Consider the following 12,147-nt stretch of genomic DNA (forward strand, 5'->3'; position numbering starts at 1 on the left):
CCTTGTTGGGAGAAGACAGGAAAGGAAGTGCTTCCTTCAGTCTCGCCTCCCTGCGGCGTGAGAACCGGCTGGCGCTGGCCGCGGGAAGTCCTTCTAATAGCCTCTCGTATCTTCCCGCGGCTGTCATGGCTGCAGCCCCCGTCCCGCCCATCCGGGTCCGCTCGGCCGATGGCCCGGTTCGGTTCTTAAGTTCTGATTGGCCAGTGCCAGACGACGATGCCCCGCCCACGCCCTCCTGCCAATGGCTCAGAGACAAGGAGGCGCGGCCTATCCCTGGGAGAGGATGAAGTGTGAGGGCGAATACTGAGTAAGAGCGCCGATTGGGTGGAAGGCGGGCCCTTGAGGCCTCTGGGAGCTCCCATTGGCCTGCGAGCTCAGGGATTGTAATGTGGGGCGGAAATGGCTGGGAGGGGGATGGGGATGTTGAATTTGGAAATTGGAGGGGACGCTGGTGGACGGTCAGTTTTGGGGAGTGCTGAGGGTGGAGATGGGTGTCAAGAGGGCTGAAAGTGGGGATCCGGGGGAGCCCAGAGTAGGAGTCCGAGGAGGCTCAGAGCTTGGAGTCCTAAAAGGCTCGGAGTCGGGGTGTGATGGATTCAGGGAGGGAAGAAGGTTTGGGAGTCAGCCTCAGAGCTAAAGATCCCAGGGTGCTGGAGTGAAGGGGCATTTAGGAAGGGAAATCCGAGGGGCGTCCAAATGGGAGGATCCGAGGAGGCTGAGGGTGGACATGTCTGAGGAGGCTCAGATTGGGGTTACAGGGGTGCACAGAATGGGATTCGGTGGGGGGCGGGGGTCGCTGAGTGTTGATAGCCGGGCTCACAGTTGCAGGTCTGAAGCGAGGTCTTAAGGTGTTTAAAGGGGTTCTGGGGTGCAACCCTGGGGGCTATATGTAGAGCTTTTGAGAAAGGCTCCCTGTGTGTGGGGCCAGACGATGTTCTCTGTGGGAGGATTGAGAGGGCATATGTGTAGTTTGATGGGCCCTTAGTAAACAGAGTAATGGGGGATTATTCTTGGGGTTCATTGTTTCTGGGCATGGAGCCTAGGGGCTCTCTGTGTGGCTTGTAAGATGCTGAAGACTCAGCTTTTAGAGACCAAGTGAGTTTCAGAAGAGGGCTGAGGTGAGGCCTGGCCTGTGATGGCGTGGAAGGCTGCGTTGTGGTGTTAGGGTGGGAGGCCTAGTGACTTCAGCGTGTCCTCCCCTCCCTACAGGATTAGGTGCAAGGAGTTGGTGGTGATGGAGGAGCAGGACGCCAGAGTCCCAGCCCTGGAACCATTCAGAGTGGAGCAGGTTGTCAGAACTCGGGGTGCAGAGGGTGAAGGAGGCAGGCTGACTCCTGAGTTCTTGGGTTGGGACTGCCCTCTTCCTCCAAATTCATTCTTACTGTCAGAGTCCATTCTGGAATGGCACTGGTCCCTTGACTTCAGACCCTGACCTGTCTGAGGACATACTGAGCCTGTCTCCAGGCATAGGGGTTGCTCTGTGATGACATGTCCTCTGTGTGGGTTGAAGGGCCACATCTTCAAGGAGGTCTGTCTATCCTAGGCACCACCTGTAATCTACTATGTCCCAGACTTCATCTCCAAAGAAGAGGAGGAGTATTTGCTTCGACAGGTGACCTCAGTGCCCTTCTGGTCTGTTTTCCCACTCTTCCCATATTCCTCCCCAATGCCCATCCTCTGTATGAGAGCCCACAAGGCTGCAGTGAAGACCCTGACAAAAGGAACAAGGAAGTTACAGAGCTCATACTGCCTCTACTGAGATAGCCCAATCCTGCTAGCTTAGAGAATAGGGGGTTATAAACATAGGCTGAGATAGCCCAGTTCAGATCATTGAGATTGGGGAGTAAAGAATTTAGTGTTCAGATTTCTGTGCGGAGATAGCCCAGTAAACTCTTTCCTGTGCTAAAATAGCTCAGCATAGACCCAGAGCCTTAGGAATAAGGTTACCAAACACAGACCATCTATGCTGAGATGGCCCAGTCTGCATTCTGTTCTTAAGGTTTGGGGAAAGAAGAATTTACAAAGCTCAGAGTCCCTGCCCTTTGCAGCCCCAGAGCCTAAGTTACAAAGCACAGATCTTGCCTGTGTTGAAGTAACCCACTGATCTTGAGTCCAGGAAAAAATTAGCTACAGAACACAGACTTTTTTGCTGAGATAGCCCATTCCAGACCTTTGCATTCTTGGCATTGAAAAATCTACATATTATAGAATTCCTGGGCTGAAATAGCCCAGTACAGCTCCATAACCATGAAGGGAATGAGTAGATTATCAACTAGAGCATAGACTTGTTGGACTGAGATAGCCCATTCTAGACCCTTAGGATCTTGGCAGTGGAAGATTTTCAAAGTACTTTCTTTGCTGTGCTGAGATAGCCCAACTTTGCATATTCTCTTCCCCAGGCAATAGGAACAAGGAAGCTGCAGAACTCAAACTGTCCTCAGAGAGCCCAGGAATCAGGAATTTTTGTTTGTTTGTTTTTTGAGACAATCTTGCTCTGTCACCCAGGCTGGACTGCAGTAGTGTGATCTCAGTTCACTGTAGCCTCCGCCTCCTGGGTTCAGCCAATTCTTGTGTCTCAGTCTCCTGAGTAGCTTGGATTGCAGGCGTGTGCCACCACACTGCCTCTCAGGTTCAAGCAATTCTCCTGCCTCAGCCTCCCAAGTAGCTGGGATTACAGGTGCGTGCCACCATGCCCAGCTAAATTTTGTATTTTTAGTAGAGACGGGGTTTCTCCATGTTGGCAAGGCTGGTCTCGAACTCCTGACCTCAAGTGATCTGCCCGTCTTGGCCTCCCAAAGTGCTGGGATTACAGGCATGAGCCACCGGGTTTGGCACGGAATCAGGAAATTAGAATGCAGACTATTGGCTGGGCTGAAAAAGCCCTGTCCAGCCCCAGCACTCTGAGTAGATTGTGAGACCCACAGCTCTCAGACTATGGTTGTGCAGCCCTGATTGCTAAATCCTGGTAGACATGGATGGGCTTTGAGGCCAAAGGCATTCCCAGGAAAGAAGGCAAATCACAAAATCCTAGGAACCCACCGCCCCAGGGAATGGTCCCACAGACACTGAGATGACCCATTTCCACCCCGGAGGTAAAGGCCCCTATGTTGACCTAGGTGGGAGAATCATAGAGGGGTGATCCTGAGAAAGGAGTGACCCCCTTCCCACCTCCTAGGTTTTTAATGCCCCAAAGCCAAAGTGGACCCAGCTCTCTGGGAGAAAGTTACAGAACTGGGGTAAGTATCCCTGGCTTGGGGCATGAGTGATTCTGGGATATAGGCTGGGGCAGGGGACTCAGGTCCAATAGACTTAAGACATCAGAGAGTCGCTGACAGCTCAAGGAGCCCCCAAAGCCAGGAGGATCTTAAAGGGGTCAGTGGAGGTCCTGAGGGATTAGCGATTTCCTGATGAGTTGGGAGTATCTGAAAGGGGCCCGTGGTCTGGAGAAGTGAGTAAACCTTTGAAGGACCCAGTGGCTATCTCCAAAGGGTCAGGGGTCCCTGAGGGGATCAGGGTGCTTCTAGCCATTGTGGAATCCCTAATGGGGGATCTGTTGCTATGGGGGAGCCCTCAGGACCCCATTGCCTTCCCCAGGTGGGCTTCCCCATCCCCGGGGGATGGTTCCTGAGCGGCTGCCCCCATGGCTTCAGCGCTACGTGGACAAAGTGTCTGACCTCAGCCTCTTTGGAGGCCTCCCAGCTAACCATGTCCTTGTGAACCAGTATCTGCCTGGGGAGGGCATCATGGTAACCACACACCCTCGGCCCGTGTCCCCCAACTCAGACTTCTGAGCCATGCTGGGGCAGAGGACCCTGTACCCACCCTCATTCATTAGGCAGCCACATCTCCCAAGCAGGCATTCACCTGCCTGTCCCTGGCTTGGGAGGGACAAGCCCTCGTGGGGCTTGGGAGCCCCGCTTTGACCCAGAGGGTGGGGGTTGTGGACTCCTGCCCTGCCAGCCCTGGTGCCCACTCCCCAGCCCCACGAGGACGGACCATTATACTACCCGACTGTCAGCACCATCAGCCTGGGCTCCCACACTGTGCTGGACTTCTACGAGCCGCGGCGGCTGGAGGATGATGACCCTACAGAAGAGGTGGGCCCCCAGACACTGCCCCAACCTCTTGTAGGCACTTCAAGAACTAAATTCCAAGATGACCTGGTCCCACGTGCCTTTGGGGTACTCCTGGCACTCTCCCAGATACCTTCCCTTGTACCCTCATGGGGTGTACCCACTTCCTCCCAGACACCCAGCCCATCTGCTTACAGGGTGCCCCACGTGCCATGATTTCCACAGGCTCCCCGATGCCCCCACCTGCTGAGTGGATGCCCCTGACTCCCTAGCAGACACTGATATCCTCAGATACCCCACCGCCATTAACTCAGGGGGGCCTCACCTCCTCCCAGATGCCCTATCTGCCCCTGCTTAGGGTGCCCCAGATGTCCTGCTACTGTAGGAATGTGATTTGGGGTGCAGGACACCCCCAGATTCTCCTTGGCCCCTGACACATGATTTCTCTGAGTGATGCATTTCTAGCACCCCAGTGTTCACAGAAACGCCCCTGAACACCCTGACCCACTCCTTCTTGGGGCTTGCCTTCGAGCCCTGCATGCTCCTGGATGCTCTGATACTCCCTCAGCTGTGCAGTTGTCCTCTCATGTCCTGATATCCTTGGGGACCCCCACTGCCTCTAACCTCTGCCTCACTCTGTCCTCACCTGGTCCTGGCTTCAGCCATGCTCTCTCAGCCCAGCTCTGCCTGCATTTCCTGGGGACTGCTGATTCCTGGGTCCCAGCCCCAGCCCCAGCCCCTTGGAGATCCCAGCTGCAGCTCCCACTGTCTGCTGACCCTTTGACGCCCCCATCTGCCACCTAGATCCTGCCCCCTCCCGAGGGACTGCAGAGCCCTCGCCCTCCCTTCCTGGCAGCACCAGCCCAGGCCCCAGCAATTTTCACTCCTGAACCACCAAAGCCTCCATCATTGTGAGCGCACTTGCTCTTCAGCCTTTGCTGGGGACTCGCTGACCCCCGGAGCCTGCCGACCTCTCGCCCACCCCCCCGACTTCTTGAGCCCCGCTGACCCTCAACCCACTCTGCAGCCTCGGCCTCCGCCCCGGCCCACCACCTCGCTACTGCTGGAACCGCGCAGCCTGCTGGTGCTCCGCGGCCCCGCCTACACGCGCCTCCTCCATGGCATCGCCGCCGCCCGCGTAGACGCGCTGGACGCCGCCTCCCCGCCGCTCAATGCGGCCGCCTGCCCGTCGGCGCGGCCTGGAGCCTGCCTGGTGCGCGGCACCCGGGTCTCGCTGACCATCCGCCGCGTGCCCCGCGTGCTGCGCGCCGGCCTTCTGCTGGGCAAGTGACCGCCAGGGCCGGGACCCCTCGGATTCCCGGGTTCCTGCCCTCTTGGGGCTGCTGTGACTCTGCGACCTTGGAACCGTGGGCAGAGGGGGCTCCACTGGTTTATTTATTTTCCCAATAATTTTGTGTGAGCTACAGAAGGCCCCATACCAAATAAACAAAAAATCTTTCCTTGGTCTTAGATTTTTATTTTTTAGGGAGCCAGATGCTTGGGTTCCTGAGGGGCGCGGCATCCAGGGTCTTAAACGAATGGGGTAGGCCCCGGAGGTCAGATGTCTGGGTCCCCAGTGGGGCAGAATCCATGGCTCTTGAGGAGGTGGGGGAAGGGTTCTATCTGGAACCCTCTTGGATGGCCTGGAGTGATGCTGGGAGATTTAGCTACTGGCCTGCTAGGGAGGAAGGAGTTAAGTGGCTCTTCTGTCACCTGAGCTGGGCATCAAATGGCCGGGTCCAGGTTCCTCTTGGAAGGGGCGGAGCCAGACCTGTCCTGGGCCTCTCCTGCAGCCTCAGGCCGCGATGACTACAGCGTAGGAGCTCTGGGACACCCTTGTCTAGGGAAGAGGTCTTACTGGCTGCCCTCACCTGACTTTGTGTCCCCAGGCCCCCAGCCATGGCCCTGTCCCTGCCTCTGGGCCCTAGATTTGGCTCAGAGCCCCTCAACCACCCCCCGGGAGCACCTAGGGAGCCGGACATTGTTGGATGCACTGTCTGCCCCACATCCGGAGAGGAGAGGACAAGGTGGGGACCTGGGCTTTGGAAGCTTGTTCCCAAGAGGGTAGGCGTGGTGGCAGGGGCCATATGAGGGTAGGAGGTGCCATGGCTGTGATCGCCTGGGGACACAGGAGAGGCCGCCGGGGTTGGGGTGAGGGTAGGCTGAAAAGTGAGGTGTCCAGACTCACCCAGTCACCGCCCCCTGCCTCCTAGCCCAGAGCAGGCCCAGACCCTGAGGCAGGACTCCTTGGACCCTCCTGAGCACTTCCAGGGTGGGCCAAGGGGCAATGAGCCTGCTGCTCAGCCCCCAAGATGGTCAACACCCTCTTCCTACGAGGACCCTGCTGGGGGCAAACACTGTAAGGTGAGCTGAGGTGACCCAGACCCCTTATGCCAGCCCTACCTCCTCTCTGTCCCTCGGAGTCTGGCCTCCACAGTGAGGACTGGGTGATGATTCTGGAAAGGTGTTGAGTGTCTGTAGGGGGAGGGACCCTCTGGAAAAGTGTTTCAATATCTGACCAACTGGTGAGATGTATTTCTTTTTTTTTTTTCAATCTTTTTTGAGATGGAGTCTCTCTGTCGCCTAGGCTGGAATGCAGTGGTGAGATCCCTGCTCACTGCAACCTCCGCCTCCCAGGTCCCACTGATTCTCCTGCCTCAGCCACCCAAGTAGCTGGGATTACAGGCGCATGCCACCGCACCTGGCTAATTTTTTGTATTTTTAGTAGAGATGGGGTTTCAACTTATTGGCCAGGCTAGTCTCAAACTCCCGACCTCAGGTGATCTGCCCGCCTCAGCCTCCCAAAGTGCTGGGATTACAGGCATGAGCCATTGTGCCCAGTCATATTCCTTTTTTATTTAAAAAAAAAAAAAAATAGAGACAGTGTCTCACCATGTTGCCCAGGCTGGTCTTGAACTCCTGATCCTCCAGCCTTGGCCTCCCAAAGTGCTTGGGTTATAGGTGTGAACCACTGCGCCTGGCTGAGAAGCATTTCATCATTGCACCTGATGTAGCCCCATTCTTCTGAGAATGGGTACCCCAGGGGGTACCCAGCCCCACTCCCTGTCCAGAACCCCTGGGCCTCACACATCCAAGTTTCCAGGAGCTATGAAAACCTGGAGACCTTGAACTAGATGTCTCTCCTCAGGCCTGGCTCCACTGGGAAGGCCCCCCAGTGGGAGCGACCCTGGTGCAGACAGACCCGGAGATGGACTGTGCCGCAGAGAAGTTTCCAGAAGCTTACAGAAGGGGGTGGGGATGGGAGCAGGGGTGATATCTTGATTGGCCCACTGGCCCTGACCTGGCTCCTGTGTTCCCCAGCACCCCATCTCTGGCCTGGAGGTACTAGAGGCTGAGCAGGACAGCCTGCACCTGTGCCTGCTGGGGCTGGGCCGCCGGCTGCAGGACCTGGAGCAAGGCCCGGGGCGCTGGGCATTGGCCCAGAGTGGGATGGTGCAGCTGCAGGTAGGCAGGAGAGGCCGGGATGTGGGGGTGTGCAGGGCTCAGCAGTGGGTGCCAGCTTTCCGGGATGGGAAATGGGTTGAGTGCATGTTCCAGGCCTGTGGGGAGGGGGTAACTCTAGGTTTTGGGTCTCTGGTGTGTGTGTGGGGTGATGTCCAACCATGTGTCCTCAGGCCCTCCAGGCGGACCTACGAGGGGCAGCTGAGCGCGTGGAGGCGCTGCTAGCGTTTGGTGAGGGGCTGGCACAGCGGAGTGAGCCCAGGGCCTGGGCAGCCCTGGAGCAGATCTTGCGGGCCCTGGGAGCTTACCGAGACTCCATCTTCCGGCGGCTCTGGCAGCTGCAGGCCCAGCTGGTCAGCTACAGCCCGGTAGGGCCCATCCTGATACCCCTCACCCAAACCAGGCCCCAACCTCATAGCCTCCATGACCTCTGTCCTTTGACCCAGGTGTTTGAGGAGGCCAACGCGCTGGACCAGGACTTGGAATTCGAGGGAGACTTGGACTGGCCAGCACCTGGTGGGGTCTGGGGGCCCTGGGCACCCAGTAGCCTCCCCACTTCCGCAGAGTTGGAGTGGGATCCGGCGGGGGACATTGGGGGTCTTGGGCCCTTGGGACAAAAGACAGCCCGGACACTAGGAGTGCCCTGTGAGCTGTGTGGCCACAGGGGCCCCCAGGGCAGGGGACAAGGCCTCGAGGTGAGAGCAGACCCCCTCGACGGACCTCCTGCCAGGCACCCTGGGGACATCTCTGTGCACCTTCTAGCAGGGTTCTGCCCTTCCAAGGAGGTGTGACTCTGTCTCTCCCTCTATCTCTGTCTCGATCAGTGTCTCCTTCTATCTCACTGTTTCGCTCTCTCTTGTCTATCTCTGTCTACATCCTCAAGCCCAATCTCAAATTCACTCCTGAGGCCACCAGATGATGCCCCGTTCACCTCCTGACTGTCCCAGTCTCTCCTGGTGCCGCCTCTTCAAGGAGGCCTGCTCTCACCTCCAAACATGAGCACTCCTAGTTTCTTACTTTATTTCCTAACAGCACTCACCACAGCTTGACTTTGTATATTTACTTATTTTTTAAAATTTTTATTTATTTTTTGAGACAGAGTCTCACTCTGTCACCCAGGCTGGAGTATAGTGGTGTGATCCTGGCTTGCTGCAACCTCTGCTTCCCAGGTTCAAGTGATTCTCCTACCTCGGCCTCCCTAGTAGCTGGGATTACAGGTGTGCACCACCATTCCTGGCTAATTTTTGTATTTTTAGTAGAGATGGGGTTTCATCATGTTGGCCAGGCTGGTCTTGAACTCCTGACCTCAGGTGATCCACCCGCCTCGGCCTCCCAAAGTGCTGGGATTACAGGCATGAACCATGGCACCAGGGCTCAGTTACTTATTAATTTTTTTTTTTTTTTTTTGAGACAGAGTCTCACTCTTTCGCCCAGGCTGGAGTGCAGTGGCCGGATCTCGGCTCACTGCAAGCTCCGTCTCCCGGGTTTATGCCACTCTCCTGCCTCAGCCTCCCAAGTAGCTGGGACTACAGATGCCCGTCACCCCACCCGGCTAGTTTTTTGTATTTTTTAGTAGAGACAGGGTTTCACCGTGTTAGCCAGGATGGTCTCGATCTCCTGACCTTATGGTCCGCCCGTCTCGGCCTCCCAAAGTGCTGGGATTACAGGCTTGAGTCACTGCGCCTGGCCTACTTATTAATTTATGGTCTGTCTCTCTCCTGTCAAATATAAGCTCCACGGAGGCCAGGAATTTGCCTATTTCCATCCCCACTGTGTCCTCAGCTCCTAGAACAGTTCCTGGCTTGTAATAGAAACTCATTACATATTTATTGAATGAATGAATAAATAATGCCTCTCCTCTCTTGGTTTCTTTGGCTCTGCCCATGTCTGTCTGTCCCGTGAGATCTCTCTGTTCCCCCTGAATCTCATCTCTATGACACCTCCTATCCTGGCCCTCCCCCAACCACGTTTCTCTTTGTTGCTGGTTCTCCAGGAACCACACACCTCTCACTCCCAACAGGACATGCTGGAGTCTGGCCTCAGCTACCGGAAACACTTAGCAAGTCACCAAAGACGCTCCCTGCTCCGGAAGCCTCAGGTGAGCCAGTTCTCAAGCAGGTGTAGCACTCAGGAATCTTGATGGCGAGTGACAGAAACCCAAGAAATCAAAAGGCACAAAAAAGGGAACGCTATTAAAAAAAAAAAAAAAGTAACGGAAAGGTCTAGGCACTGTTCAATTCAGAGCCTGAAATAACACCAGGGCCAGGCTGAGCGCAGTGGCTCACGCTTGTAATTCCAGCATTTTGGGAGGCCGAGGCGGGTGAATCACCTGAGGTCTGGAGTTCGAGACCAGCCTGGCCAACTGTCTACTAAAACTATAAAAATTAGCCGAGCGTGATGGCACATGCCTGTAATCCCAGCTACTGGGGAGGCTGAGGCAGGAGAATCACTTGAGCCCAGGAGGCAGAGGTTGTGGTGAGCTGAGATCACACCACTGCACTCCAGTCTGGGCGACATAGTGAGACCTTATTTCAAAAAAAAAAAATAAATAAATAAATAAAAATTAAAAAAAGAAATAACTCCAAGGCTCAGTCCCTCCCTTTCTTGGGCTCTAAGTCCCCAAGGTGGCTTCCTTCTCAGCAAAATGGGTGCGCCAGTGGCTACACGGTCACTCCCACTGGTTTACCCACCCCAGGGGAGGGAGCGTGCCTCTGACCCTACTGACAGCTACCAAAGTCCCAGGGCTGACTCCCACTCACCGGCTAAGGTCATGGGCTGCACCTTGAATAAACCAGAGTGCTCGGATTGGCCAGGTCTGGGTCACACCAATCATGGAAGTTGGGCAGGTGGGTGTCAGCTTCACCTGAACCTGAAGGTCTGGGAGTGGAAGGCGTGACAGCCTCCCACCTCCAATTGAGACACTGTTACCAGAAAAAGAGGGATTGTACTGGATGAAGGACAGACACAACCAGACATCCACTACACTTGGAGATATTCCAAGTCCATGTGGGGTCTTGGGGATGAGGAGGTGCCAGGAAAGGAGAAATAAGACCAGCCCCGTAGGTCTACAGTAGTAGGGTAAAGGCGACACGAAGTGTCACTTCTGGTTGGGCACTGTGGCTCACACCTGTGATCCCAACACTTTGGGAGGTCAAGGCAGGAGGACTGCTTGAGGCCACATAGGGAGAACCGCCCCCTCCTCTCATCTCTACAAATCATTAAACAAAAGTAAATGGTTGTAGTGGCATGTGCCTGTGGTTCCAGCTATCAGGGAGGCTGAGGTAAGAGGATCACCTGAGCCCAGGAGGCTGGGGCTGCCATGAGTTGTGATTGTGAAACCGCACTCCAGCCCGGGTGACTGAGCGAGACACTGTCTCAAAAAATAATGTGTTAGCCAGGCGTGGTGGTTCACGCCTGTAATCCTAGCACTTTGGGAGGCCGAGGCAAGCAGATCACTTGAGGTCAGGAATTTGAGACCAGCCTGGCCAACATGGTGAAACCCCATCTCTACTAAAAATACAAAAATGAGCCGGGAGTGGTGCCACCTGTAGTCCCAGCTACTCGGGAGGCTGAGGCAGGAGAATCGCTTGAACCCAGGAGGCGGAGGTTGCAGTGAGCTGAGATTGAGCCACTGAACAAGAGACTCCGTCTCAAAATAAATAAAGTGTCATTTCTATCCACTCTGCTGCTGGCTGCTCTCCCTCCTTAGGACAAGAAGAGGCAAGCATCTCCCCATCTCCAGGATGTGAGGCTGAAGGGGAATCCCGGGTGAGGTGCCCGAGAGATGGGACTAGGGTGTGGGGGACAGAGCTCCTAGCGGCAGCCCACCTGTATGTTTAACACTGCATTTCCCTTCACAGGGCCCCCGATCCTGCATCCAGGTGGCCCCTGACCTTCCTGCTTATCCTCTTCCTCCTCTTCCTCCTCCTGGTGGGTGCCACGTTTCTCCTGCCCGTGTCAGGAGGCCCCTGCTGCTCTAACGCCCGAATACCCAGGACACCCTACCTGGTGCTCAGCTATGTCAATGGTCTTCCCCCAGTCTGATGTGTGTAATAAATGGTCACTGTCAAAGGATGTGTGAAGATACTAGGTGCCTGTGTACCTGGAATCTAGGATGTGGCCTGGATATGTCTGGATGGACCCTTTTGCCTTGAGGACAGAACACACAGAACTGCATCAGCCCATCTTGGGTGGGGCTGCTCCAGACTCTGACACAGTCAAGCACCAGTTCTTTATTCAGGCGTGGCAGGGGACTCCGGACGTGAGCTCAGGAAGGGAGAAAGCCAATACTGGGTGAGTTACTAGTTGCTGCTCTGGGCACCTGGGGTGTCATCCCATTGCTGGTTGCACCCTAGGGACAAAGAAGTTGTGGCTTTTTTTTTTTTTTTTGAGATAAGAGTCTCACTCTTGCCTAGGCTGGAGTGCAATGGTACAATCTCAGTTCACTGCAAACTCCGCCACCAGGATTCAAGCGATTCTCCTGCCTTAGACTCCAGAGTAGCTGGGATTATAGGCATGTGCCACCACGTCAGGCTAGTTTTTTTTTTTTTTTTTTTTGGGGCCGGGTCTCGCTCTGTCACCCAGACTTGAGTGCAGAGGCATGATATCGGCT

The 12,147-nt window shown here is 55.5% G+C and overlaps 2 protein-coding genes across 12 annotated transcripts; both read left to right on the forward strand.

The window, feature by feature from the left end:
- The first annotated feature begins 356 nt into the window (after window positions 1-356).
- Window positions 357-5,533, forward strand: ALKBH6 (alkB homolog 6). Of its 9 annotated transcripts, none has more exons than XM_007996456.3 (7): window positions 357-458; window positions 1,210-1,288; window positions 1,544-1,612; window positions 3,176-3,236; window positions 3,595-3,746; window positions 4,019-4,097; window positions 5,101-5,208. In XM_007996456.3, exons 1-6 carry the CDS (start codon window positions 400-402, stop codon window positions 4,079-4,081), a joined length of 483 nt encoding a protein of 160 aa, XP_007994647.1. In that variant the 5' UTR covers window positions 357-399; the 3' UTR covers window positions 4,082-4,097; window positions 5,101-5,208. The 9 variants fall into 9 exon arrangements, with proteins under 9 accessions (XP_007994647.1, XP_037847507.1, XP_072872723.1 ...); XM_037991579.2 differs by having other exon boundaries at window positions 5,006-5,113; XM_073016622.1 differs by lacking the exon at window positions 5,101-5,208 and adding an exon at window positions 4,878-4,999 and having other exon boundaries at window positions 3,981-4,097.
- An 86-nt stretch (window positions 5,534-5,619) lies between these two features.
- Window positions 5,620-11,609, forward strand: SYNE4 (spectrin repeat containing nuclear envelope family member 4). Of its 3 annotated transcripts, XM_007996459.3 has the most exons (8): window positions 5,622-6,100; window positions 6,287-6,437; window positions 7,395-7,538; window positions 7,709-7,903; window positions 7,982-8,230; window positions 9,529-9,633; window positions 11,245-11,303; window positions 11,396-11,609. In XM_007996459.3, exons 1-8 carry the CDS (start codon window positions 5,973-5,975, stop codon window positions 11,577-11,579), a joined length of 1,215 nt encoding a protein of 404 aa, XP_007994650.3. In that variant the 5' UTR covers window positions 5,622-5,972; the 3' UTR covers window positions 11,580-11,609. The 3 variants fall into 3 exon arrangements, with proteins under 3 accessions (XP_072872719.1, XP_072872718.1, XP_007994650.3); XM_073016618.1 differs by having other exon boundaries at window positions 5,620-6,100; window positions 7,709-7,888; window positions 9,556-9,633; window positions 11,245-11,412; XM_073016617.1 differs by having other exon boundaries at window positions 5,621-6,100; window positions 7,709-7,888; window positions 11,245-11,412.
- Window positions 11,610-12,147: the final 538 nt, after the last annotated feature.

The sequence above is a fragment of the Chlorocebus sabaeus genome, chromosome 6, assembly GCF_047675955.1.
Source record: "Chlorocebus sabaeus isolate Y175 chromosome 6, mChlSab1.0.hap1, whole genome shotgun sequence".
In the NCBI taxonomy this organism is placed as follows: domain Eukaryota; kingdom Metazoa; phylum Chordata; class Mammalia; order Primates; family Cercopithecidae; genus Chlorocebus; species Chlorocebus sabaeus.

What these genes read in the sequence shown, in the direction of transcription:
- SYNE4 (XM_007996459.3), top strand. Translation starts at nt 5,973, where the DNA reads ATGGCCCTGTCCCTGCCTCTGGGCCCTAGATTTGGCTCAGAGCCCCTC. An exon ending in CCCTGCTCCGGAAGCCTCAG is followed by an intron (nt 9,634 to 11,244) that starts GTGAGCCAGTTC and finishes CTCCCTCCTTAG; the next exon opens with GACAAGAAGAGGCAAGCATC. An exon ending in AGGCTGAAGGGGAATCCCGG is followed by an intron (nt 11,304 to 11,395) that starts GTGAGGTGCCCG and finishes TTCCCTTCACAG; the next exon opens with GGCCCCCGATCCTGCATCCA.
- ALKBH6 (XM_007996451.3), top strand. Translation starts at nt 400, where the DNA reads ATGGCTGGGAGGGGGATGGGGATGTTGAATTTGGAAATTGGAGGGGAC. An exon ending in GGAGGGGACGCTGGTGGACG is followed by an intron (nt 459 to 1,209) that starts GTCAGTTTTGGG and finishes CCCTCCCTACAG; the next exon opens with GATTAGGTGCAAGGAGTTGG. An exon ending in AGGAGTATTTGCTTCGACAG is followed by an intron (nt 1,613 to 3,175) that starts GTGACCTCAGTG and finishes CCCACCTCCTAG; the next exon opens with GTTTTTAATGCCCCAAAGCC.